We start from the raw sequence: 24,839 nt of genomic DNA on the forward strand, positions 1-24,839 counted from the left end.
CTCTCTTTCGCTCTCACCCCCCCCCCCCCCCCCCCCCAATTCCCGTGAGTGTGCGTGCGGTCCTACACCTCCTTCTCCTCCTCTCTCCCCCTGCCCGCGCGCGTGTGCACTCCCACACCTCCCCTCCCGGGCGCGGAGCCGGAGGAGGAGCCGGGGGGGCCCCGCGGAGCCGCCGCCCTGAGGCGCAACAGGCGGGCGGATGGCGGCGGGCAGCGCTGCCGCGTGCTGAAGGTTCGGGGACGCGATGCGGGCGGAGGAGCCGCTGGCGCTGGCGGCGCCGCGAGTGGGGGGCGGCGAGGCAGAGGCGCCAGGCGAGGAGCGGAGCGGCGGCGGCTGCTGCAGCAGCGAGCGGCTGGTGATCAACATCTCCGGGCTGCGGTTCGAGACGCAGCTGCGGACCCTCTCCATCTTCCCAGACACGCTGCTGGGCGACCCCAGCCGCCGGGTGCGCTACTTCGACCCTCTCCGAAACGAGTACTTCTTCGACCGCAACCGACCCAGCTTCGACGCCATCCTCTACTACTACCAGTCCGGGGGGCGGCTGCGCCGGCCGGTCCATGTGCCGCTGGACATCTTCCTGGAGGAGATCCGCTTCTACCAGCTGGGCCAGGAGGCCATCGAGACCTTCCGTGAGGACGAGGGCTTCATTCAAGAGGAGGAGAAGCCCCTGCCCCAGCATCACTTCCAGCGCCAGGTTTGGCTTCTCTTTGAGTACCCCGAGAGCTCTGGGCCGGCCCGGGCCATCGCCATCGTCTCTGTGCTGGTCATCCTCATCTCCATCGTCATCTTCTGCCTGGAGACTCTGCCTGAGTTTCGCCAGGAGCCCAAGGGCGCCCAGACCGGCTTTGGGGAGTCAGGTCTGCTGGGGGACGAGGCGCTGCTGCTGCCGCTGCCGCTGCCACCACCAAGCGGAACTCCAACCCCACTGCGCCCTGCTGCTGGCACTGGCCCCTTCTTCACCGATCCCTTCTTCCTCATAGAGACCCTGTGCATCATCTGGTTCTCCTTTGAGCTTCTTGTCCGCTTCTTTGCCTGCCCCAGCAAGCCTGAGTTTTCCCGCAACATCATGAATATCATAGACATCGTGGCCATCATCCCCTATTTCATCACCCTGGGCACTGAGCTGGCCCAGCAGCAGCAACAGAAACAACAGCCTGGCAGCGGCAGCAACAATGGGGGCCAGCAGCAAGCCATGTCCCTGGCCATCCTCAGAGTCATCCGCCTGGTCAGGGTCTTTAGGATCTTCAAGCTCTCCAGGCACTCCAAGGGACTACAGATCTTGGGAAAGACTCTCCAAGCCAGCATGAGGGAGCTGGGCCTCCTCATTTTCTTCCTTTTCATTGGGGTGATCCTGTTCTCTAGTGCTGTCTACTTTGCAGAGACTGATGACCCCGACTCCCTGTTCACCAGCATCCCTGATGCTTTTTGGTGGGCGGTGGTGTCCATGACCACTGTGGGCTATGGGGACATGTATCCCATGACAATTGGTGGCAAGATTGTGGGCTCCTTGTGTGCCATCGCGGGTGTGCTCACCATTGCTCTTCCTGTCCCTGTCATTGTGTCCAACTTCAACTACTTCTACCACCGAGAGACTGATCATGAAGAGCAGTGCCAGTACACCCATGTCACCTGTGGCCAGCAGCAGTCGCCCTTCTCTGAGCCCAAGAAAGGGGACAGTAATCAGTCTCTCAGCAAATCTGAATTCCTGGAAGCAGAAGATCTGGAGTCCATGAAGTATGCCAACTTCATTCCTCCCAACAACCAGGGTTACAAAGAGAAGAAAATGCTGACAGAGGTGTGATCAGTTTTGTTGTCCTGGGTCCAGACATGAAGCTGCAAGTTGCTGCACAGCCGTCTTCCTACTAGCAGCTGGTTCTATTCAGCATTTACATGCCAGACTGTGAATTGTGATACCATGAACAGACTGAATGTGATAATGGGCTTTTCTGTCCTGATTTGCTATTTCTTGTTACTGCGTGCAGCCAGAAATGTTCTTGATTTATTCTGTGAAGTGCTAACTATTACCCCCCAACTCCTTCATCTATTTCTTGCTCTGCTTTTTGAAGACTGCTTTAATCCAGTATTTGCTCTGAAACCTAGCCTTTCCATTCCACTAGCAGAGAAGCCCTTGCCACTACTTCAGCTGGAGGATCCGTCAGCGAGTAAACAGTTAAAGGGGCGACAAACATCTGGCTTGAGCTGTGCCCTTAGTTGCTGTGCCAGTGCAGTGCCCTTGGCAGTCAGGCCTGCCATGCCATTGCCTTTGAATAATGGAAACACTGTAGCTAGCATCACAGTGAGTTCTGCAGCTGTAGGGGAAAGTAAGCAAGCAGATGCCTTCCTTCTTTGCAGCCCTTTACATTCTGAAGGTCCTCTTGATTTGTGTTTCAAAAAAGGTGCATAGCTCTAAAAGCTCTTCACTAGTTGTGACCATGTACCATTTATCAAAAACAGGCTTAAGGAAATCAACAGACTCGGTGCAAGATTCTTGATGTTTTGAGCTTATTTCAGCCTTATTTACGCCAGTGCCCTGATGTTAATTGGGTTTTATAGTACCAACCTAATATTCATAGTGATAAGTGCCTTCTGATGCAAGGCACATTTCAGTAAATTCATTTGTTATGTCTGCAGTTTATCTCCACACAACAGCATTTAATGAGATGTACATAATGCTTCAGATATCTGGTTCTGTATTCAGGCATGTGAGAGCAAATGACTCCACTGCATTTGTATTGTATTGTTTGTATAGCTAAAAGAAGTTTGCATGTTGGTATTTTGTTGACATTGCTGAAAAACTCTGACCGCAGACAGTGGCACCTGTGCTGCCTGAAGATTGCACCGATTTAGCAGGTCACAGGCAGGAATTGCCCCAGGGTAAATGTGTCAACATTTGAGATTTAGACTGGCATGGATACAAACCTCCCTGAGCCATCTGCTCAAATCCAACGACATACACAGACCTTTCAAATGAGAGGAGAAACAGCTAGCCTTAAAGAGGTCCTTTTACCATACTGCTGATCTAGCCAGTTCTTGGTATTTGATGGATAGGAGGCATAGCAATGTCTTTTGCATGCACTAGGTTTTATGAGAGCAACTTATGGTAGCAATGCAAAATGTAGAGCATGGCCTGCAGTGCTGTGTTTGCCCAGGGATCATAGATTTGCATCTCAAGATGCACATTTTGCTTCCCAAGTATTTTCATTTTTTTTTCAATCAGCTCTGCCTTACAGCCTTTAAAATGCTTCAAATACTGACAGCAGGTGAGAAAGGCGAATGGATGCTCTCAAATTCTATTGGCAAATTTTCATGCAAGGAAGTCTTCCTTGTTTTAGATCCAAGTGTATATTCTGTGTTTCGTGCATGTATATGAAAGCAAAGGCAGACGTTAATGCCTTGCATCATACTGTATGATATGTGTATTAGAATGCACTACATATTGCATGTGACACATGTAATACATAAACCAGACATAATATCAAGATGCAAAATATATAGAATACATTTCTGCGTATGTATACATTATGCTTTTCGACCATAAGGCTAGGAGTGCTAAAGACATGTACTTTAATATAGTCAGAATTGACTATATAACTGGTTGTGAGATGGGATCTGTTTACATCTTTATTACTCTGCTTGTTTTTTTGTCATCGAGATCTGGCTCCATGCCTAGAGTGCTCTTATTGTGGCCTCTCCTCATCTGGGCCCTGATCATATGGTAGAAGTTGTTTGTGTAAATCCTAACTGCTCTGCATTTCTCCAGAGTTGCGTTGTCTTCTCTAAGGTTTATAATGTAGAGGGACCTTCCTTGGGGTCAGCACACAACCATCCTATTAAACTTTCTTTTTTCTCTTTTGCTAAAATTAGTAGCACAATGCTACTTGTCTTGGTTACTACAGGTCAGTCTGGGAGACACAAAATGTGATGTGATGAGGGCTCCATAGCTTAAGAGGATTTTGCCTGAATACATAGGTGCCTAATTCCTCTTTGGTTCATTGGGACTGAGGGAGCTGTCTCTGACAATATGGCCATTGGAAGCCATTCTGCATCTCTTGAAGCATGTAACCAGCTGATGGGTAAGTAATTCTGTTGAATAGGTGAAACTGAGGAAGGATCAGCACAGTGGCATCTCTGTTGACTTTATGTAAAAAGGTGTCTTGGTCATTGAGTTAATTCAGTAAAAAGCTGTCCTTGTTCTTAGTGTGTGTTTCAGGGTCACTGCAATGAAGTCTTTTGTGTGAGTGCAGGAGAGTGGTTCTTCTTCAAATTTTGTTTTGCTCTAACAGATGGTCTAGAAACTAGCAAAAGAACCTGGTATTTAAGAGGATGTTTCAAGGCTGCTGCTGTCTCTCAGCAGAATGTCCATGTTTGGGGTTATTTTATGCCTGTGTGAATCAGCCGATAAAAGTTTCCTCAAAGTAAGATATAAAAAACTCAGGTTGAACACAAGTTCAGGAGGAGGCATGAGACACACTGAGCCAGAAAATTCCCATGTTCTTTTCTTTCCTTAGGCCTGACCCCATTGCGCCTGCCAGGAGGGAGCCTTCACTGCTCAGAACAGGTTGTTCTCCCAACCAGCATAACAGACGGCTGGGTATGGAGACTCCAACAAAAAGACACGTGAGATGAATTACTGGTAGCATAATCCCAGTGTGTCTTAGAGATGCTCTTGTAAAGAGATTTCCTACTCTCAGGTAAAATTCAGCAGTGAGTTTAGCTGGCATCTTCACGGAGGCGTGTGCATGCATGCAGGTGCACACACAAGGCGCTGGTGTGAAGGAACTTGGTTGCAAACAGCCAGCTTTTGTGCTGGTTTTGCGATCCACATTTTTCAGTTCTGAAGAGAAAGCACAGTGAAAATGTGTAAAACAGGAGTAGTGTTTGGTCCATGGGTTTTCTGGGTTGGAGCTAAGAGAAATATAAAAAGCTGACAGAAACTTGTAAACAGTGGATCTAGGGACTTTGATTTGGGCATGTGAATGCTTTGCTATGCATCTCCTGAAAAGCAAGTCCCAGCATCATCAGTAGTACTATATCTTACAGAACTTCTGCAATTCAAAATTATTATTAAGGAACCTTTCAAGTGACTCAAGTGACATAGTGGCACCTGGGCCACTGACTTTACAGAAGACTCATGTCACCAAATCACAGAGATGCTTTCAAAAATCTTACCTTGAGTTCTAAGCCCTTAGGACACCATCCTGGATGTTTGAAATATAAATCTGTCTGTTCGTCTAGCTATTTCCTTCTGAAGGCAAAGCACATCCTCGTGAAGCAAAGTAGGCACCTCCAGGGACTTGTTTCCATAACAACCTCCCAGACTGTTTCTCTCTACCCTATGACTTTGGCTACAAGCAAAAGCACTCATTGAATGTTTTCCGTTCTCGGCTGTTATTACCTTATCTTTACACTGTTTTCTTTGCTTAGTGAAGAGGAACCCATCACCTTATATCGTGTACAGATGTTATATTCAACTCCAGACAGGCATCTAGAAGTATTTGAAAGCAGAGTGTGCAAACTAGGGAAGGAATTGTATTTTTATGTCCTTACACACGGAGAGGTGGGGAGCATGTGAAGGACAATCTGAGCACTTACAGTCAAGGACATGAGGGGCAACTGGCCTGTGAATCCGTCATCTGAGTGTACAGTGACAAGGAATAGGAGATGAACTATCACATTAGAAAATCAGTCTCACTAGGGAATAGTTTTGCTGTGGAAGAGATTATTGCTCCTTCCTGAACCTTTGGCTGTTCTGTGACAATCAGTTCCCCAAATAATTTTCCCACAGGATGTTTTGCACCAAGTCAGGGCTGGATAGAAATCATCTTGTTGGAGGTGAGGAAGGGAGGAGAGGAAGAATTTTAATAAGGATATCTTTATTTTATCCACAACTCATCAGCCATATAAAAGACTAAGCACAAACAGCATGAAGACCTGCTTTGTGATATTTCAAAGTCTACATTACTGGTGGATTCCTGCACTTGCCTCCAAAATAAAATTACTATTGTGATCCTGTTTGGAAAATGTTGCAATTTAGGATTTTTGAGCTTTTTTTCTGGTTTGGCCCTGTTCCTTTTGATCCAGCTTTCATAGATAAAATCTCACTGCTGCAGCAGCTGTGGGGGTGAAGGTGGTGGACTTGATGTTCCCTCGTAGACCCTCCCTTTCAACGTACAGAGATCCCTATGGAGATGAACAATGGGTGTAAAGGAAATTCAGGGTAACAAGAGGCAGAGTAAGGCTGAAGTATCTTCTGTACTGTGATGGAAAGAACAGCATCTTCCCTAAAAGCAAAGGAAAAAGCAGCTCCAGTGCCTGCTGCTAAAGCAGAAGCAGGTAAGGTTTCTTTTTCTTCTGTGAAATTAACGACTAAGGTTTTCTTGCAATTAATGAGGAAGGATTTCCTAATTAAGGTTTGCAGCCTAAAGAGAGAATCTGGTTCTAGATGAAGAAAGAAAGATAATTATAAACTACAATAATATAGTATGAGCCAGATCATCACCATGTGCTGATTCAAGTTGGAAAATCTCCATTTAGTATAACTACCTTGGTTTATATTGGTCTCCAATTTCTACATCAAGTCAAAACATATGTACTGTTTGTTAAAATGCTTATTTTTATGTGTTCTTCTCTTAAGGTCATCCTTACATCAGGGAAAGATCTGTGGATCACATCAGGAGTTAACCACAGCTTTCCCAAAAGCTCTCATCTGACTTGATTCCAAGTAAGTCAAACAAACTCAGCAAAGTTAAGTTTCTGTTTAAGTTTATATTGACAAAAAATAAGAGCAGCAGCATTTTATCTGTTTTTTTTTTTCCTGAGTGGTGGAAATATGCAGACAACTTCATAGAGAATTCTAAGACTAGATGAGATTCTACCCTCAGCTGCAGCTGTAAAAGCACAAGATAGCTCTATTTACATCACTGTAACCGAAAGCAAAGTCTGACCTCTTCATCTTTCTTCACTATGAGAGTGGTGATGCACTGGAACAGGTTGTGTAGGGAAGTGGAGGATGCCCCATACCTGGCGGTGTTCAAGGCCAGGTTGGATGGGGCCTTGGGCAGTCTCGTGTAGTGGGAGGTGTCCCTGCCCATAGCAGGAGGCTTGGAACTAGATGATCTATAAGGTCCCTTCCAACACAAACTATTCAATGCTTCTGTGATTCTATAATCTTTGCTCTTTGGAGCTCATACTCTAGAGAAATACTATTCTGAAGACATTTGTAGCCATATTATCAGCGGGCTTACAGTTGAATCCCTGCCTTGTAGTCATCTGCTTTACACATAAAGTTAAGGAAAGGAGCAGGTGCTTGCAGGATGAAGAGACTTAATCCTCTGATAAAAGGAACAGTGGCAATTGAATGCTGAATGACCTTAGCTGCCACCAAACACATGGTGATTGCTGGTTAATTACAAGAAGGAGCTCCTCTTGTGAAGGCTTAGGTCCTAGATAAGGCAGGACCCTAGTCATAGAGATAAACCCAGAATGTTTTTTGGTGAAGGCAGACAGGGGCTGCAGTGATGTTGATTTCCAGGGTAGCTTATGTTGTTAGAACATGTTAATTCTATATGCCTTGCCTAACTGGCTGGGTTTTCACTTGCTCCAGGGAAGTCTGTCTGGGGTGTGTTGGCTGGCACAAGAGTCTGAATATTATAACATGGTTTTACTCTTTGGGAAACACAGAACTGTGATCAGTGTGGATTTTTTTTGTTCCTGAAGCATAAATATTCATTGATAAACATTCACCACAGGAAATGTCCACGTGTGTGTAGTGCACATTAAGAGAGGCTGGAGCAATGGATTGAACTTCACTCTGTGTGACTTCTTACTGAAAGAAAAGATTTACGAGAGGGAAAGTGCTTGTCAACTTTCATGGTCACCCCAAAATATTGAAGCCATGTTGCCTATTCATTAGAGACAAGACTCCTGGGAAAACTCATACGAAAATATCATTGAAAGTTTAGTAAGTCCTTCTTTGGCTTCAGTTTCACAAAATGGATGTAGAAGCATGGAATCATTTAGGTTGGAAAAAATCTTTAAGATCATTGAGTCCAACCATAAACCTAACGCTACCAGGTCCACCACTAAACTGAGTCCCTAAGTGCCACTAAAGGCCACATCTGCATCTAATACATAAAGATATTTACTATAAAACTTTGAAAGACTCTTAGTAAAAAATTGCTATAACTTACAAATTTACCAAGCTAAGCGCCAAATTTGCCTGTTAAATTACCAAATGTAATTGATATTGTAGCCATGGTTTGTTTATTTGAGTATCGGTTTGAGTCTCGGTTTGAGTCTCGGTTCTGCTGACTTCCAGAGGTTAGATAAATGTATCCTTAAGTTTATGAATGGTATGACTTCAAATTTAAGTAACTTTTGGAAGAATGAGGCCCAAAGAAGAGGGCTGTAAAGCCAGATGTCTAGAATAGATCTCTTTAGTTGTGGTAGATGCACGATAGTCCATATGCCTAAAAGGTTGTATACAGTTTTACACCAACAGGAGATTCAGCTTTTAGAGCACATATTGGTTTATTCTCTTATATTCTCTAGAGAGAAATTAAATAGTATTTTACAAGAAAAATGGACCATTACTGTATCCTCTTGCTGCTCATTGATGCATCTGTTGTTTTCAATTAGCTTGATGGCATCCATTTTCAGGAAGCAGATGCTGCCCTCTTTTACATTGGTGCAATTCTGGAATAACTCCACTGATGTCAGTGAAGTGACTCCAAATTTATCCCTGGTGAAAGCAGAATTAGATCACAGTCTTTTTGTTTGCTTATCTGCTACAGTGCTCTCAGGAAGGTGCACCATTACCATACCATAAGTGGAAGGCGAGTGCCTGTCTGCTGTGCCATGCTAAAGTCTTTGTGCTCTTGACATCACTCCCCCATGTTTGGCTGGAGCAGAAGGCAGGCTGCTGTGGGGCATGCATGGTCACTAGATTTCCCATGTTGAATTGAGCAGATGCTGGTCCTAGATTCTTGACCGCTTTCCCATTCCAATTTCCATCTGCTTCCTCTTGCTTAGATATGTTTTCAAAGGAGATAGTGTTTAAAGCCAGAGAAATGCAATGGCAAGTCTTAAGTATAATAACAGAAGGATAGCAGAGGTAGACGTGGAGACAAACTCTACCCCTCCTACAGTTTTTTGCTGTTGTGCCTATGTGAAAATAGTTGCAATCCTGGCAGGCTAGCTATAGATCTGCTGGCTTGAGCCTCTGTTTTCAGGGAATGCCAAGTTTAAACAAATTGGACTACTTTCTTGCTGCTCAAACTCTGCTGATCTCAGTGATGCCGTCCCTGAAACTGGGCAAAAAAACTTCATGTAAAAGCCATTAGCATGCTGTATGGAAATATACCACTTGAGATACGGCAGACAAGGGTGTGTAGAAGAGATAGTGTCAGTAAAGAACCGCTTAAATAAGCAGGCTGAAACAGTAGGGAGGTCCTTAAAGGAGTTCATTAAAGATTAGTCCTGAGATTGTTAAAAATGTTACCAGTAGAGCTGAGACTATGAAATTCAGCAATCAAGCAACCTACGTGTCATCATCAAGACTGTGGGTTAGGACACAGAACTATATGACTGGATGATTGACTTAAAGAAATTGAAAGGCACTAAATAGCACAGAAATTAAAGTTGTGACTGGGATTTATCAGTTAGGGAAGACTGGCAAAAAGAAAGATTAGGGGTGCTAAGATCAGCCAGAGAACCAGTGTCACTTACTGAACCACCAGAGTACTGTAGCCATAAAAATTGCAGGTGTGTCTTTGGAAGTCTCAGAAGGAACATGTTCAGTACCATCTGGGAAATGTTAATTCTATAAAGCCTCATCTGAAAAGCAGTGTGTATTTTTGGTCACCTAAATTTTGCCAGAAAGGATGCATGGAAGAACAGCAAGAATGATAAGGTGAATGGAAAATACTTTGCAAGAGGAAGCTGGAAGAGCTTGACTTCTCTAGACCAGCAAAAGGTTTGCAAGACCTATAGTTACAAAAACACTAGGGGCAGAGTAGACAAAAGAGGTGAGAGCTCTATAAGCTAAAAGCTAACATTGCCATTTCAGCAACAGCGGAGAAGCTGAATAAATTTGTCCTGGAAAGGAGAGGATGATTTCTAATATGCAAAAAAAGAAGGAGGAATGAAAGCTCGTTCCAGGTTGAATAGGAGGAATGAAGGCAAAATCCACAATATTGGTTAAATTTATGAGATTTATGGAAGCAGTTGTGTGCAATGGGAATAGCCTGGGTTCAATGAATTTGTTTATTAGAATCCTTTCCTACACCTAGGTGTATTTGTGATGCTGAGTAGATGGGAAATTGTAAGATCTTCCCTGATTTTTTGTGTCCTCCAGCTCATTTGCCATACTGCACTCGCTTAGCTACAAAATGCCAAATCTTGGTGATTTTATTATTACTTGGGGTGTGTGGGTAGGAGAGAGAACTGGTGGAGGAGCTGTGAGTCTTGGGAGATATTTTTTCTCTATGGGACCTGGAGAGGAGAAAGAAGTCGTAGGGGATGGGTAGGATGGGGCAGGGAATATCAGGCTGCTCTAGAAACTAGTCTGGAGACAGAGAGGAAGTCCATGCTCTTTGACAAGACACCAATCTGTTCACTGCTCTTCCGCTCAATATGGAACCTCTGCTGGCCTTGTCTGGTACTTTCTCCCTATCTAGAGCTGTCCAGGTCTACGATGACATTCGTCCTTCCTGGGGTCTCTGGTAATTCCTCACTATTGTGAATTCTCTGGAGCTACTGGAACAGTGCATTGCACTGGCTTTTGAGAAAAGCCTTGAGCCAGCTCTGTTGCAGCTCAGCCAGGGTATCTGATTTGGATGCAGAAATCAACAGTGATGCATGATCTTCAACAGCTTATGTTGAATGTAAGGTCAGAGAAGTTGGTAACAATGGCTACTCTGGCCTGAAGAGGTTACCAGGATAATTTTCCATTTAGCAGAGGGAGAATAAAGCTTCATGTTTCCTCTTTTACCTCTTTCTGTTCATTTCATCATGTGTGAAAGGGATAAAATATCTCCTTGAGCTCAGCAGATAAAATAGACTTTGACCAAGGTGGAAGCGTCACTCATCCATCCAGCTCTGTGTCACAAAATCATCAAGAAAAATCTAGTTCTTATATATTGCTCTTGAGCCTTCTGGCATGTTGCTGCACTTTGTTCATTTCTGTGAGGAAATCATCATCTTGTGATTTGTATCTAGATTTTGGCTATCAAACTCAGTTCTTGAACTTTGAAATAGCTCTGCATTTTCTCTCTTACATAGAAATAAAGGAAAACGCAAAGCAAACAAATTTTACGTATAACCATGCACATTATGAAAGCATGTATTGATACCACTTGAGTTTTATCTATGACATTAGCAGGATGGTGCACATGAACCTGGTTGTCCATAAGTTGTCTAAAAGGCTTATCCCAAGTGCTTGGCACCATCTCTTGAGTTATGGCAGTAGCAAAATTAGAAGGGAATTATTTTATAACAATTACAGAGTGAGCCAACGAGCTTCATTTGAACCATGAACAGTGTTGCATCTGTTTTTGAGCTCAGTTCACTTTGACATTGATGGAAAGGGCCACCATCAGTATATGTTTATGTACTTCTCAATTTACTGTTCTTGTATCTTGTGCACTGCCATTGTGTGAGCCTCAGTCTTGAAGCCTGCAACACTTTAGTGGTAAAGATCTTGATGCAGCTATCACTACACAAACAGAGAGCACAAAGTTGTTCAAAGGGCTTGTTATGAATGAAATAGTATATTCAGAGATCAGAAAACTTTCCAATCATAAGAGAGCATTATTACATTTTGTTTTTATAGCCAGGACAGACTAAGACATAATTAGGTATGGAGACTGATGGAAAAGCGAGAGTCTAAGTTAGCAGAACCCACAACTTTCTTCTGTGTTACGGAACGGATAATCATATCTTGGCAAATCCTACAGGTAAATTATATTGATTCACGAGGCTATGTCAGAAGCATGAGAGATGTGTTTATTGTTAATCTTCAAGTAGTCTGATTTATTTATGCATGAATAGTGTTTATACACTCTTGTTTTTACTTTGCATTGCAAAGTAAGTAGTTCAAGAACACTCTCCAGTGTGTGAAACACTAATGTGCTCTTAACTTGTGACCAAATTCTGACCTTATTTGCCCTTTCCATTTTTCAGTTTTAGGCCTTTCTTAGACAAGACCTTAATTCTCATAATGGGCTTGTATTTTTAGGTGTAGTGCTGTCATTAAACAGAAAGGAGCTCTGGGCACAAACTCCATAGTCACTGATGGAGAAATGGACCTGCTTTGTTTCTGAATCCCACTGCATCATCAGTACATAAAATAGAAAGGCACTGAGTAGATATTTGTTGGTCCTGTTGGGTGCCAGATGGCCAAACTTAGAACATCTACTTTATACTGTAAGTTTTGTTTAGACAAGTACCACAAACATATAAGGTATTTCCCAAGCTCTGAATTACGCTGCAATTTGAATGTATCAGAAATAATACTGCCAAGTATATTCCTGTTAGTACTGTAGACTATGAGCTTTCTTGCTTCTGAAATAATACCCACAAAGCAATTAATTGATCTTTATAGTCTGTCCTAGGAGCTGGCGCTGTGACTTTCAAAAACACTTTGGAGGTATTCGCTGTTGCTTATTCTTTAGCCTATTGCCTGATGACCTATTAAAGTTTTCTGTGGTGGATTGCAAATGTTTCTGTAGGACATACTTCCATCAACAGATGCCCCTTCCTCAAAATCAACAGTATTTGCCATATGAGTTTAATTTAGCTTATTTTTATATTCTTTAGGAAATGCATATTTAGAAAATTCTGTAATGTATGTAATACTTTTCTTAATGTTCTGAATGTTTTTGCTTTTTAACTTTTTTTAAGTAAATGTATATAAACAAGGTTAAATGCACAATTTTGCATTTACTTTGATCTGTAATGAAATATATAATGTGTTTTTGTTTTTTAGGGGTTTGTGAGATTTTTTTTGTGGGGTGTTTTGGATTTTTTTTTAAGTGTGTGGGATTGTCCTTGCTTTAGGAAAGTTTATTTTTAAAATATATTTTTTTATACAGTGTAGCAGTAGCTGTTGGTAGTTCTTGCTTACTAGTAGTGTGGCTCCAGTGTCAGCTCCAATACTTCCTTGCTTTCAGATAGATGATATTCAGGTGCCCCAGAAGAGGTGAAATGACAGACCAAATGGTATGGATACTACAGCACATATTATGAGTGACACAAGGGATGTTCCAGTGCTTTGGCTATAGCTGAGGCAAGCCAGTTTTTCTCTTCTGCAGCTGGAAAACCTGCACAAGTGAAAAAGTTGTTTAATGAACCAATACTGCTTTTACAATGCAACTTGCTAGAACATGTCATTACAAATTCTGAGCTCCCCCTGTTTCCATTCAGCAGGTAATCTTTTTGGATGTTTTTACTCATGGATAATAGGAAAAGAAAAAGATTACTGATATTTTTCTGGCTTTATTGAGAAAAGGATGGAAGTGGAGGGTGCTTTCTGCAGTGTGTGGCATGCTATAGCTCACCTTTTTATTTACTTTTTTTCTTTGACTCTTTAAAAAAAACTGCACATGTTTCGGAACTACCATTAACACTTAGACAAGTGGATTTCAGAGAAGATGAGTAGTGAACTCTTCTTTGCCTCATAACCATTAATCAACATTTCCACAAATGTCTGAATATGTATTGATCAAGCCAGCTGCAGCTGTGGTATAGCTATGACTGGTTTTGGAGCCTGATGCAGCTTTCTTCTCCATCCTCCAACCCCCAGGCATGTAACTTAAGTAGCAGAAAAATCACCTGCTGGTACTTCTGTCCCTGGTATTTCTGCTCATCAGTAAGTTGAATCAAAAGGTTGCATACAATCTTTCATTAGTTAAAAGACCACATAATAAGGGTAGTCTTGTAATTAAATATTGGACTTAGAGTCAAGGGGACAATCCCCAGTTCTAGCACTTGACATTTGGACATCCCACATATCTCAGTGCTTCAGCGATAAAATGGGACTGCATTATGTCATTTGGGTGATCCCTTTTCCCAAACCATTTAGACAAGTACATCTTTTTGAGTGTGTCCCATCTCTTACTTAATACCAGGCACAGCTGTAGACCCATGCTCCCTAAGGATGCTGTATTGTATAACTGTCGTAACAGTAGTAACTAACATATGAGTGGTAAGGATCAAACATACACAGAAGACATTTGGCTTTGTGCATGAGGCTCATGGAGTATGCAAATGCTAACAAGTCCTGCTGTTACCTAGTTTGATGTTGGCTTTGGGCCAGTGCTTTGGCCATGCTGATCTGATTTCTGTTTTTTCAGGCTCAGACACAAAATACTCAATGCAGCCCCCTCATTCCTGACACTCTGTTCCCTTGCTGGGTTCCTTATAATTAAAGGCGTGCAAAATATTTCTATCTGACAAGGCCCAGAGCTGACTTACGTCAAGGTAAATTGAGAGCCCGTTGAATGTGCCATGGAGATAACATGCTGACATCAACTTTTCACAGCTAGTCCAAAAGAAGAAAATGCATGCAGGTTTTTCTTTTCACCCTTTGAATTTCTATCAGGGACCAAAGTATTAAAAAAGCAGAAGAAAATATGCTGGAGAGAGGAGTCGTTCACCATCACTCTCACAGATTTGTATGATTTTGAGTTTTTCCTGTCAGCTCTGCTGCAGTGCCATCTGCCACAGATACTTGCAGGCATGTTCTGGTTCTGGGCCTGATATGGATCTGACAGTTCATTTTTCTCATGCCTCAATTTCCCCTCAGCATGCAGCTGGGTCTTTATCATTGATAAGGGTCTATAGGAACAATCAATGTGTTCATTAATAGACTCATTTTTCTCCAGGTGATGCAAATGGCCCTGTTTCTTGCAGGTAATCACAAGCAGACAGTATGAGGCAGGGCTGGGAAACTGGACTTAGGTTTGTAGCTGGGGCAGTTGGTTACCGTGGGACCTTCAGTCAGCTTCTCTGTAAGTTTATTTCTGATTTCACGTGGTTGTAACTTCCATAAAGGGCACCATCCATCATTTTCACAGCTGGAAACAGCATAAATGGGATGTTTACCCTCTTTAGTTGCTTCAGTGACATTGCCTGTGTTAGTATTTTCCTGTACTCCTACGTCCCTTTCCATGCTTCCCATCAGTAATCAAAAGCTGGCTACTGGGTTTTCAGGCACCTATAGTGGGGATATAAATACTCAACTAATCACCCAGACACTCAGAAGAGGCTATAAATCTCACTCCCAGAAGTTTGATGTGGATTTGTATAAGATGGCATTTAAAAAAATCACCTCTTAAAGCCTAACCACACTGTGGCCACAGTGGTCATTGGGAATTTTTGGTGGTATTTTAGTGAAACAGAGTTGGACTTATAGCAGGCACGTTTGAAAATCCTGCCTCTGGCTCTAAGGTGGATTATTATGTGACTGTGATTGAGCAACAGGAGCAAAGGGTGTTTTGAACATAAATCACCCACTTCCTAGGGACTGGGGAGCTATAAATGAACTTGCTGCTTGTATTTACATTGCTGGTTTTGATCACACTCCCTGTATCCAAGTGGTTGTTGTTTTGGTGATCCCTTGAGTGCATGACCTGCACCATGCAACCTCCTCTCATACCTTCATGTATGGAGTCCACCAAAGTAATGCCTTCCCTCACAGTGCTTTCTTTTAACTCCATGACTTCATCAAAGCATGGCAGCTTTACTACAAATGAATGTGTTTTCTTACAGTTTATTAATACTTTGCCATACCAGCTTGATGTGTCTTAGGTGTGAAGGCAAAGTTAAATATTGCTGCATATGTGGGGCCAGAGTTAAGCCTTGGGGAGAAACAGAAAGAAGAATTGAGCCAGAGTGACCCTTGAGAACCTTTGGAGGGGGGAAGAGGTAAGGAGCTGAGATGGCTATTACTGCTGCCATAGCTATGGTAGCAGTTTCCATGTCCCCAGGCCCCTTTCCTCATTTCTCATCAGCAGCCACAAGCCTAGCTTCCCAGGGCTTGGGTATATGCAGAGCAGACGTCAGGACCGTGGCTACTTTACTGTCCTGAGTAGCCCATTGTCCTTAGCAACTGTTGTCTTTGCCTTTGCTGTTGATGCAGTGCTAATATTTTGTTGTGATTTTGTGTGCTGGCTCCCTAGGTATGTCGATACTGCAAAAAAACACAAAACCAAAAACCCACACTTGAAAAAGCAATGAAGATAAAACAGATAAGGATTTAACAAGGGCTAGTGACTGAAGTTAAAGCTGATAAGGAAGGTTAGACTCAAGTAAAACACAAGTTGTTTCACCTTCTCAGCTACTTTAAGCTGAAATAATTCACCTTGCTGATTCTTGATAAGAACAAGCGTATCTTGCTGAATTTTAATTTAAAGTCTTTGACTCTGCAATTCTTCCAGAATACTTAGCCTGAAGGGATGCTCTGTAAGTCTAGGGAAGAATCTAAACCCTGTGTCATAGGATTCTCAAACATTGATGAGAAGGTTTTGAAGTCTGACGCACAGTCCAGATTTTAATGTCTGTGGTTTGGTTCATCTTTGACCCATAAATGGGAGAGGATTTTGAGACTGTGTGAATGCTGCAGCAGCTGAGCTGTAGCGCATGTGCCTACTGTGTCCATGCATATGCATCTACATGTTTGAGCCCCCTTCAGTCCATGCTTGATAGCTGTAGGCTGCACAAACTCCAAACTTTGGTGGCAATGTTAAATAGGATGCAAATTATGTGGGAATCAGCGAGACTGTTAACTGAATTTGGTTTGAACTTACAAAGTGTGTTGTAAGCAGTAGCTGTTATAAATTAGTTTCAGGCTTACCAAATACAATTTCTTAGCAGCAAAAATAAGCAGTTGTTCTGGAGGTTGCTGTGCAGTTACCAGGCCAACCCTTTTGGGGTTAAGCTTACTGTTGTTTATTCAAGCAAAATGCCTATGGAAGGCAGATGGTGATCTTTCTGAGCAAAGACACAGAGGATCAGCTGGTGTGCCGGCATGGGTGAATCTGTAAAATTATGCTGAATTATGGAAAGCCTCAAAATTAAAAGGAAAAACCTGTGATGTGGATAAGTCTGCCTTATACTGACTGTTGCTGTCAGGAAGTGCTACCGAAAGCCAGGGACAAATTTGTGGGGTGGCACAGTGCCATCCTGTGGACCACGTAAGTATTTGACAAGGCAACAGGGTTGTTGGCAGCTTGTGGAAGTGAATTTGGCCATGAAAAATTGGTGAGGAGGGTGGCCTGCCTCAGCATTCAAAATGTTTAAGTAGTTTCCTTTGCTACTGGAGAGCTATCTATATGGCCACTGCTGGGGTGTGTTATGGGGTCTCTACAATGCTCATGAAGTTCTAAATCCTGGATATGCAGAAGCAGGACTCACAGGACAGAAACCTGCCCTGGTAATAGAGTTGCAGACTGTTTTTTTGAGCCTTTCAGGTAATGAAAGGGCAGTTTCTTTTCATGCAGTGTACAGGACCTACACTGCTAGGAGAGTCCCCTGGCCACCAGAAATCAGAGGAGGCTGGTTTACAGGCATGTTACAGGGAATGGCCTCAAGCTCCACCAAGGGAGGTTCAGGCTGAACATAAGGAAAAAATTTCACGGAAAGGGTCACTGGTCGCTGGAACAGGCTGCCCAGGGAGGTGGTTGAGTCACCTTCCCTGGAGGTGTTTAAGGGATGGGTGGATGAGGTGCTGAGGGATATGGTTTAGTATTTGATAGGTATGGTTGGACTTGATGATCCTATGGATCTTTTCCAACCTGGTGATTCCATGATTCTATGATTCTATGTTGTCCTTGATGCTGAAGCTTCATGGGACATAGGATTAATGATGTAGAAGGCTACATCCAGAGCATTCCTTGAAGCAGGGATTGAGACCTTTTGCTTTTAGCTCCTTCCTTCTTTCACCAGCAGCCTGGCAAATCTAACTTGTCATTCTGTCAGTGGAGCTTGAAATCTTAGCCCTTTGCAAAGACCACATGAAGAGGCATCCCTGGGTGGCCAAATTGCTAATGCCTGTAACTTTGGAGGCAGATGCGACATTGGAGAACACAAAAAGAAAGTGTCTGGTATCCTAATAGAGTGCTCTTAACCCTGAGCTGGTTTATAAGAGGAAGCAGCTAACACCCTCTGGCTCTTCCCCTTCTGATGTGATGGGAGAGAAAGTAGTGTTGGTCAGCACATTAGGTGTGGAGCATGGCCTGTCAGACACGCTCCCATGTAGTGAGGTATGGGCTGGTGGTATGTGCTGGAGAAGCCTGAAGCATAAGGCAGCCCGAGTGGCACTGCCATTTGCCATAGGCACATGGAGGAATTCAGTGTATTCTGTGCTTTGTGCATCTGCAGAGTTTTGTGGCAGCTGAGGACAAGCCTTGCTACACTGGATTTAGGCACATCTAAGGGGATGGAAGTGGGACATGGTCATATGGGCTGTTTTCTGGAGCAAGTCAATACAGGCATTGCAAATTGTCATAAACGACATTAAATTCAACAATGTCCTTTTTAATTGTTAATATCAAAATTCATCAGAGCATTTGCTTGAAAGTCAAGATTCCTCAAGGGAGTTCCTAGAAGTGCGAGTTGCATATGGCCAGCAGTGTCTGGAGATAAACTGAAGATTTAATTTGAGGAAGTAAGACGGGGTATTGGGAGTTGCCCTGAATATTTTGATTCACTCAGTCAAGCTAAATCTACCAATCATCCCATGTAAGGCAATGATGCATCTTTCTGCTTGGACAGTAACATCAGGTAATTTTGTGTATTTGTTGCCTTAGGTTTTCTTTGAAGCAATAGCACACTGGAAGGAGTTGGTAACTTTATCCTCACATTAGAAACAGACTTGCTTGCTATTCAATTCTTTTTCTGTGTTTTGAGATGGGCACTATAAATGTGTTGGATCTAGATCATAGAATCATGGAATCATAGAATGGTTTTTGTTCAGAAGGATCCTTAAAGATCATCCAGTTCCAACTACGCTGCGATGGGCAGGGACACCTCCCACAACATCAGGCTGGCCAAGGCCCCATCCAACCTGTCCTTGAACACCTCCAGGGATGAGGCATCCACAACTTCCCTGGGCAACCTATGCCAGTGCCTCACCACCCTTATCGTGAAGAATTTCTTCCTAACATCTAGTCTAAATTTTCCTCTCTCCAGTATAAAGCCGTTCCCTTTCATCCTGTCACTCCACGCCCTTGTAAAATGTCCCTCCCCAGCTTTCTTGTAGCCCCTTCAGGTACTAGGAGGCCACTATAAGATCCAAGCTGAACAACTCTAGCTCTCTCAGCCTGTCCTTATATCAGATACACACCAGCACTCTGATCATCTTTGTAGCCTCCTCTGGGCCTGTTCCAACTGTTCCATATCCTTCTTCTGTTGAGGATTCCAGAACTGGACACAATACTCTGGGTGGGGTCTCACAAGAGCAGGGTAGAGGTGCAGAATCACCTCCCTCGACCTGCTGGCCACACTTCTTTTGATGCAGCCTGGGATATGGTTGGCCTTCTGGGCTGCGGGCGCACACTGCTGGCTCATGTCGAGCTTCTTATCAACTAGCACCCCCAAATCCTTCTCTGCAGGGCTGCTCTTAATCGTGTCATCTTCTGTCATGTGCTGAAAATGGGGATTGCCCTGACCCAGGTGTAAGACCTATATATGGCCGTGGTAGAGAATTCATCCCCACTTTGTTTCCGAAAATTTGAGACACACCTTTTAAAAGGCTTTCTGGGCTGCCAATGTGCATTGCTGGCTTATGTCAGCCTTCTTATCAACCAGCACTCCCAAGTCCTTCTCTGCAGGGCTGCTGTCAATCATGTCATCTTCCATCCTGTACTGAAACTGTGGACTGCCCTCACCCAGATGTAGGACCTTGCACTTGGCCTTTTTGAGCCTTATGAGGTTCACATTGGCCCACTTCTCCAGCTTTTCCAGATCTAAGTACTTTGACCATCTATCCCTTATCTTTGCACAGCATAATAACCTGACTGCCCCATTTGTGTCTCCTTATCATAACAGAAGTGAGTAAAATTTGCTTTAGTGGATTTACATCCACTTGAAGTAACTTTCCCCTAAACTTGGTATAAGGAAGATATTTTTCATGATGAGGGTGGTGAAACACCTGGAACAGGTTGCCCAGAGAGGTGGTAGATGTCCCATCCCAGGAAACATTCAAGGTCAGGTTGGACAGGGCTCTGAGTAACCTCATCCAATTGAAGATGTCCCTGGTTATTGCAGGGATGTTGGTCTACATGACCTTTAAGGGTCCCTTCCAACCCAAGCCATTCTGTGGTATTTTTGCCATCCCCAGTGTTTTTTACTGTGTCAAAGCCACTCAAGGCCTTGCATTCTTCTCAGCTAACTTGCCATTGGTTGCTCCTATGTGTAGATCTCCCTGTTACACATATAGTTTGCATGGGATCACGTCCATCATCGTTGAGAAGGATTCAAGGATCTTCCAAGGCAGTAGGAGGCAGCAAGGTTGGTTTTTTGTTTTCACAGAATCACAGAATCACTAGGTTGGAAAAGACCCACAGGATTATTGAGTTCAACCATTCCTATCAACCACTAAGCCATGCCCCTCAGCACCCCATCCACCCGTCTTTTAAACACCTCCAGGGAAGGCGACTCAACCACCTCCCTGGGCAGCCTGTTCCAGTGCCCAATGACCCTTTCTGTGAATTTTTTTTTTGTGATGTCCAGCCTGAACCTCCCCTGGCAGAGCTTGAGGCCATTCCCTCTTGTCCTGTCCCCTGTCACTTGGGAGAAGAGGCCAGCTCCCTCCTCTCTACAACCTCAGCCTGCAAATCAGAGATTTCTCACAGTTTTAGTGAATTCAAAGCAAGTGGACCGTACATTTTTTGGTAACGCTGGCCTTTTCCTAGAATAGGATTTGAAGGGCAAATGCATTTTACAGATGTTCAGTGTTTTACATATTTCTATATATCTGTAGTCAGTGCTTGTATATGTAGCTTCTGTGTGCCTGTGAATCTGTTTATATATATTTATAGTTATAGAAGCATACATATATTTATGCATTTCATGCAGCACTGCCATTTTCTCCTTTCTGAATATAGATAGAGCTGTTGACAAATCTCGTTCACTTTGTAGGCTTCTCCTATGCCTCATGTTTCTCCCATATCTTTCTTTCTCTTCCTGTTGTCTGTGGCAATGTTGCAAGCAACCTTCTAGCCTAGGGCTTTCCTACCGGTCCACTATTTTTATAGCCTGGTCTTGCTTTTCTTTTGCTGGCTGCTTCAGTCATTGTTGAGCAGTAGCAGGAGTTGCAGGACTATGAGGACTAGAAAGTGTATGATCTTTGTGGTGGAACAGGCTGCTTTCACACTTCTGTACTGAGTGGGAAATAGAACTGTCTTCGTGGAAAATACGGTGTAGAAATATAAATTATGTGAATTCCTCACAATGTGAGTCTTATGCTTCTCACAGCATTTAGGCAGGCACATACTTAACTTCTTTAAGCTCATAACTAGCCCTGTCAACTACTAACACAATTAAATTAAGTATGTACCTCAGAGTTTTGTTGTGCAGGACCTCAGATATTTTTTAATAACTCATGAAGACCCTTTAGGTTTCATGAGTCACTGGCGTAAATGGAGCTGTGCAGTTAAAATGGATTGCATCAAAGTGTGACAATGGAGAAGTCTCTAAAGGAAGAAAAGTCCTTGCAGGCCCGACATATTTTCCATTCATTGCCTCAATAAATTGTATTGAATCTGATTATAAAAGAATTTTGAAAAATTTCCTCTCTTGCACTGATAGACTTTCCTGACCCTGGCATGGAAGAAGAGGCTTATATGCCAGATTTTTAATATAGATCTATCTTAAAAGGATTTAAAATTAGACACTAAAGAAATGACTATGAAAGTAGAAATGTTCCAGTTACAATAAAGGTCAGACCTTGGCTCTCCCTCTTTGGAGCAGCACAGCACTGCAATGCATCCTGCCAAAGTCAGCAACTTTCTAATATGCATATTTCATCTCCTGCAAGAAGAGACATGTATAAATCCCAGCAACTGTAAGGACCACCTCCCCATAAATCAAATCCCACTGAATGTGAAGATGTGCAAAGAAATGTAGCATTTCCATTGTAGCCGTCTGTAATTCTATCACCAAGATATCTCAAATTCAGTCCCTTCAAATATTCTCATTAAGAAACAAACCCTTAGGTTGACATGTCTTAACTGTGATCCATGCAAAATTAAACCTTTGTCTTGGGCATTTTTTAACGCATAACTTTTTTTTTTTCTTGATAGACTGAATTCTGAATGCTGCAAGGCTGTCATGTCAGGATGCTGCGAAAGAGGTTGTTGCGTCTTCTTACTATAGAGTTGGTGAAGTTCCCCTGTGTTTGTGGAATACAACATTTATGTACAGGAAACTGGTTTTGTTGCTTTGTGGTTTTCTTGTTGTTTTTAAAGGAGTTAAGGCTCTTAGTTCCACGAAAATAAAACTAGATATGAATGAGTGTTGAGGGAAGAGGCAATATAATATTCAAATGTGTCTCACTTCTGGGAAAGCTAAATAAAGAAGGGTTCAATTTCCAGCAGCAATTTTTAAGCTGTTCATCAAAAGCCCCAGATAAGCACCAAGTCATGTGGGAAGCTGGAAATGAACATGAGGCACCTCCAAAAGACTCTCATTGAAACTTACTTTAAACCATTTTTCCAGTGGAGGATCCAGTCCTGGCAAACATGTAAGGTCAGCCCATAGAAGAGCAAAGAACTTTCTCTAGAGAACTGAACAAGTGGCCAAAGTCTGTCCATTTGTCTGCTTGTCTTCTGGCCCTGGACTACTGTGCTTTTTAAAACTGTGTTTTCATAACTCACATATATGATAGGTGTTTCACATAGGTCTACAAGTAATAATCATCCTATTCATGAATAATATCCGATATCTAAGGTATGTGCCCAAACAAGAGATATTCCTCATTTAGCTCTGAAGTGTCTTGTTTAAACATGTCTACCTTGAAGTCTTGTTGTGAACATGTGTGTCTATTGCCTGTTCTAAAGGACATAGTGACTTAATTTCAGTGGCTGTAGAGAGTTTTTCTGAAGTAGCAGTGTTTGTAGTCTTTCATGTGGTTTAGAAGGCACAATAGCCACGTAGTTCTGAAAATGTAATGTAATTATATGCAGCATTCCCAGAAAGTGCTCTGAAGTGTTTTTGTATTGCACCATTGTGACAAAAAACCCTGTTGCTTTTCAAGCTCCACAAGTCCATACTGTGTCACGCTGAAGGTGATAGGAAACCCAGTTAGCACTGAAAAGTGAAAGACAGAGAGGATTGCTCTGATCTGGAATCCCCTGCCTTTGACAGCGGCAAAGTTGAGCCATGCAGACAAATATCCACAGACAAAGGTGGACCTGTGCATGTGTCCAGCTCTCTCATAGGAGAGTTGTAGGGTGGGGAGAGAGAGAATTGATTCTAGGAGGGGAGAGACTGAGAAGAAGAGTGGAGTAAAGGGTACTCTGAAAATGATGACTGGGATTTTAGGAGGGTACCCTGATGGGTGCTGGGCATCCAACTTCCATAGGACTCCTTATTAATAGCACCCTGTACATCTTTATGAGTGGCTTTTAGTCTGTCTGGCTGTCATCCTAGCTGATGTGTGAGAGAAAAGAGGTAGAAGGCAGCTCACTCTCATTTGGCAGCTCTCAGCACCTGTAACAGGTGGGGACTGCAGTATCTCCTTGCGGCTGCTGGCTGAGGTTCTGATCCTCTGATGTGCTGTGATTTCATGACCACCTGTGGCTCAAACAGGCTTATAGGACTGGGCTTAAGGAAACCAGGTGGTTTCCAGATCAAAAGATACTTCTGAAGCGGATCTACTCAGTAGTCCTGAGTGTGGATCTGAGCCCACAATTTTTGGGGGGCAATACTGACTCTACAGTCATATTGTTTGGCATAAACAGCACAGAGATATCCTGTATATCTTAGCGCAGGCCAGCTTGCAGTGTGGACTTCTCTAAGTCACTGTACCCTGACCTGTGTGGCAAAATCATGTTGCTGACCATGGGTGGCTAGAATTGCCTTTACAAAGGTGTGAATATGCTGTAGAAGTCCATGAGTACCTTCAGATACATGGCATGCAGGTCAGAGATTTTAGATCATACTGTGTGCCAGCACAAACAGCAGGCATGTTAGTTACAGGTTTGCTTTTCTTTTGCTGTGAAACCTTGTCCCGATGTATTATTTCAAGGAAGACAGTTGAGATTTGCAGGCCACATCATGTGGTAAGTAATTCCATCTCCCTGATTGGATCTAGGCTGTTGTACACAACTCTGGTCCAACACCTCTGAGAAAATGTGGATAGTAAAGAGTTTTTGTTAGTTTTTTTGCACCAAAAACTTGAATCCTTTCAAATAAAGTACATGAGGTAAAAGTAATTTTTAGATGGAGCATTTAAAATGCAGTTCTTCAGGCTGTTTTTTGGATTCAGACTTTGAGAATCGTAGAATCATAGAATAACCAGGTTGGAAGAGACCCACTGGATCATCAAGTCCAACCATTCGTATCAAACACTAAACCATGCCCCTTGTAGAGAATCCCACATGCAGTGGAAGAAGAGGTTATTGGACTTGAAAATTGACCAAGGAGACAGGACTCAACTGAGCTTTGAACAGCAATCGTTGTTCTTATTGGTGATGTCATAATTTGTGCTTGACTCAAACTCAACATTGCACAGGCCCAGGACTTGATGAAACCATGTAACTAGGTATTTGTGATTGTTCCTACCAGTGTGATCCACTGTTAAATAGGCTAGATGTATGAATAAAATAAATATTTTTAAA

The 24,839-nt window shown here is 43.0% G+C and overlaps 1 protein-coding gene across 3 annotated transcripts; it reads left to right on the plus strand.

Moving 5' to 3' along the window:
* Positions 1–187: 187 nt before the first annotated feature.
* Positions 188–24,839, plus strand: LOC138723862 (potassium voltage-gated channel subfamily A member 6-like). 3 transcript variants are annotated; one of them, XM_069863291.1, is made up of 3 exons: positions 188–6,333; positions 6,635–6,721; positions 22,302–24,839. In XM_069863291.1, exon 1 carries the CDS (start codon positions 245–247, stop codon positions 1,799–1,801), a length of 1,557 nt encoding a protein of 518 aa, XP_069719392.1. In that variant the 5' UTR covers positions 188–244; the 3' UTR covers positions 1,802–6,333; positions 6,635–6,721; positions 22,302–24,839. The 3 variants fall into 3 exon arrangements, with proteins under 3 accessions (XP_069719392.1, XP_069719381.1, XP_069719401.1); XM_069863280.1 differs by lacking the exon at positions 22,302–24,839 and adding an exon at positions 8,638–8,865; XM_069863300.1 differs by lacking the exon at positions 22,302–24,839 and adding an exon at positions 8,659–8,865.

The sequence above is a fragment of the Phaenicophaeus curvirostris genome, chromosome 1, assembly GCF_032191515.1.
Source record: "Phaenicophaeus curvirostris isolate KB17595 chromosome 1, BPBGC_Pcur_1.0, whole genome shotgun sequence".
NCBI lineage: Eukaryota > Metazoa > Chordata > Aves > Cuculiformes > Cuculidae > Phaenicophaeus > Phaenicophaeus curvirostris.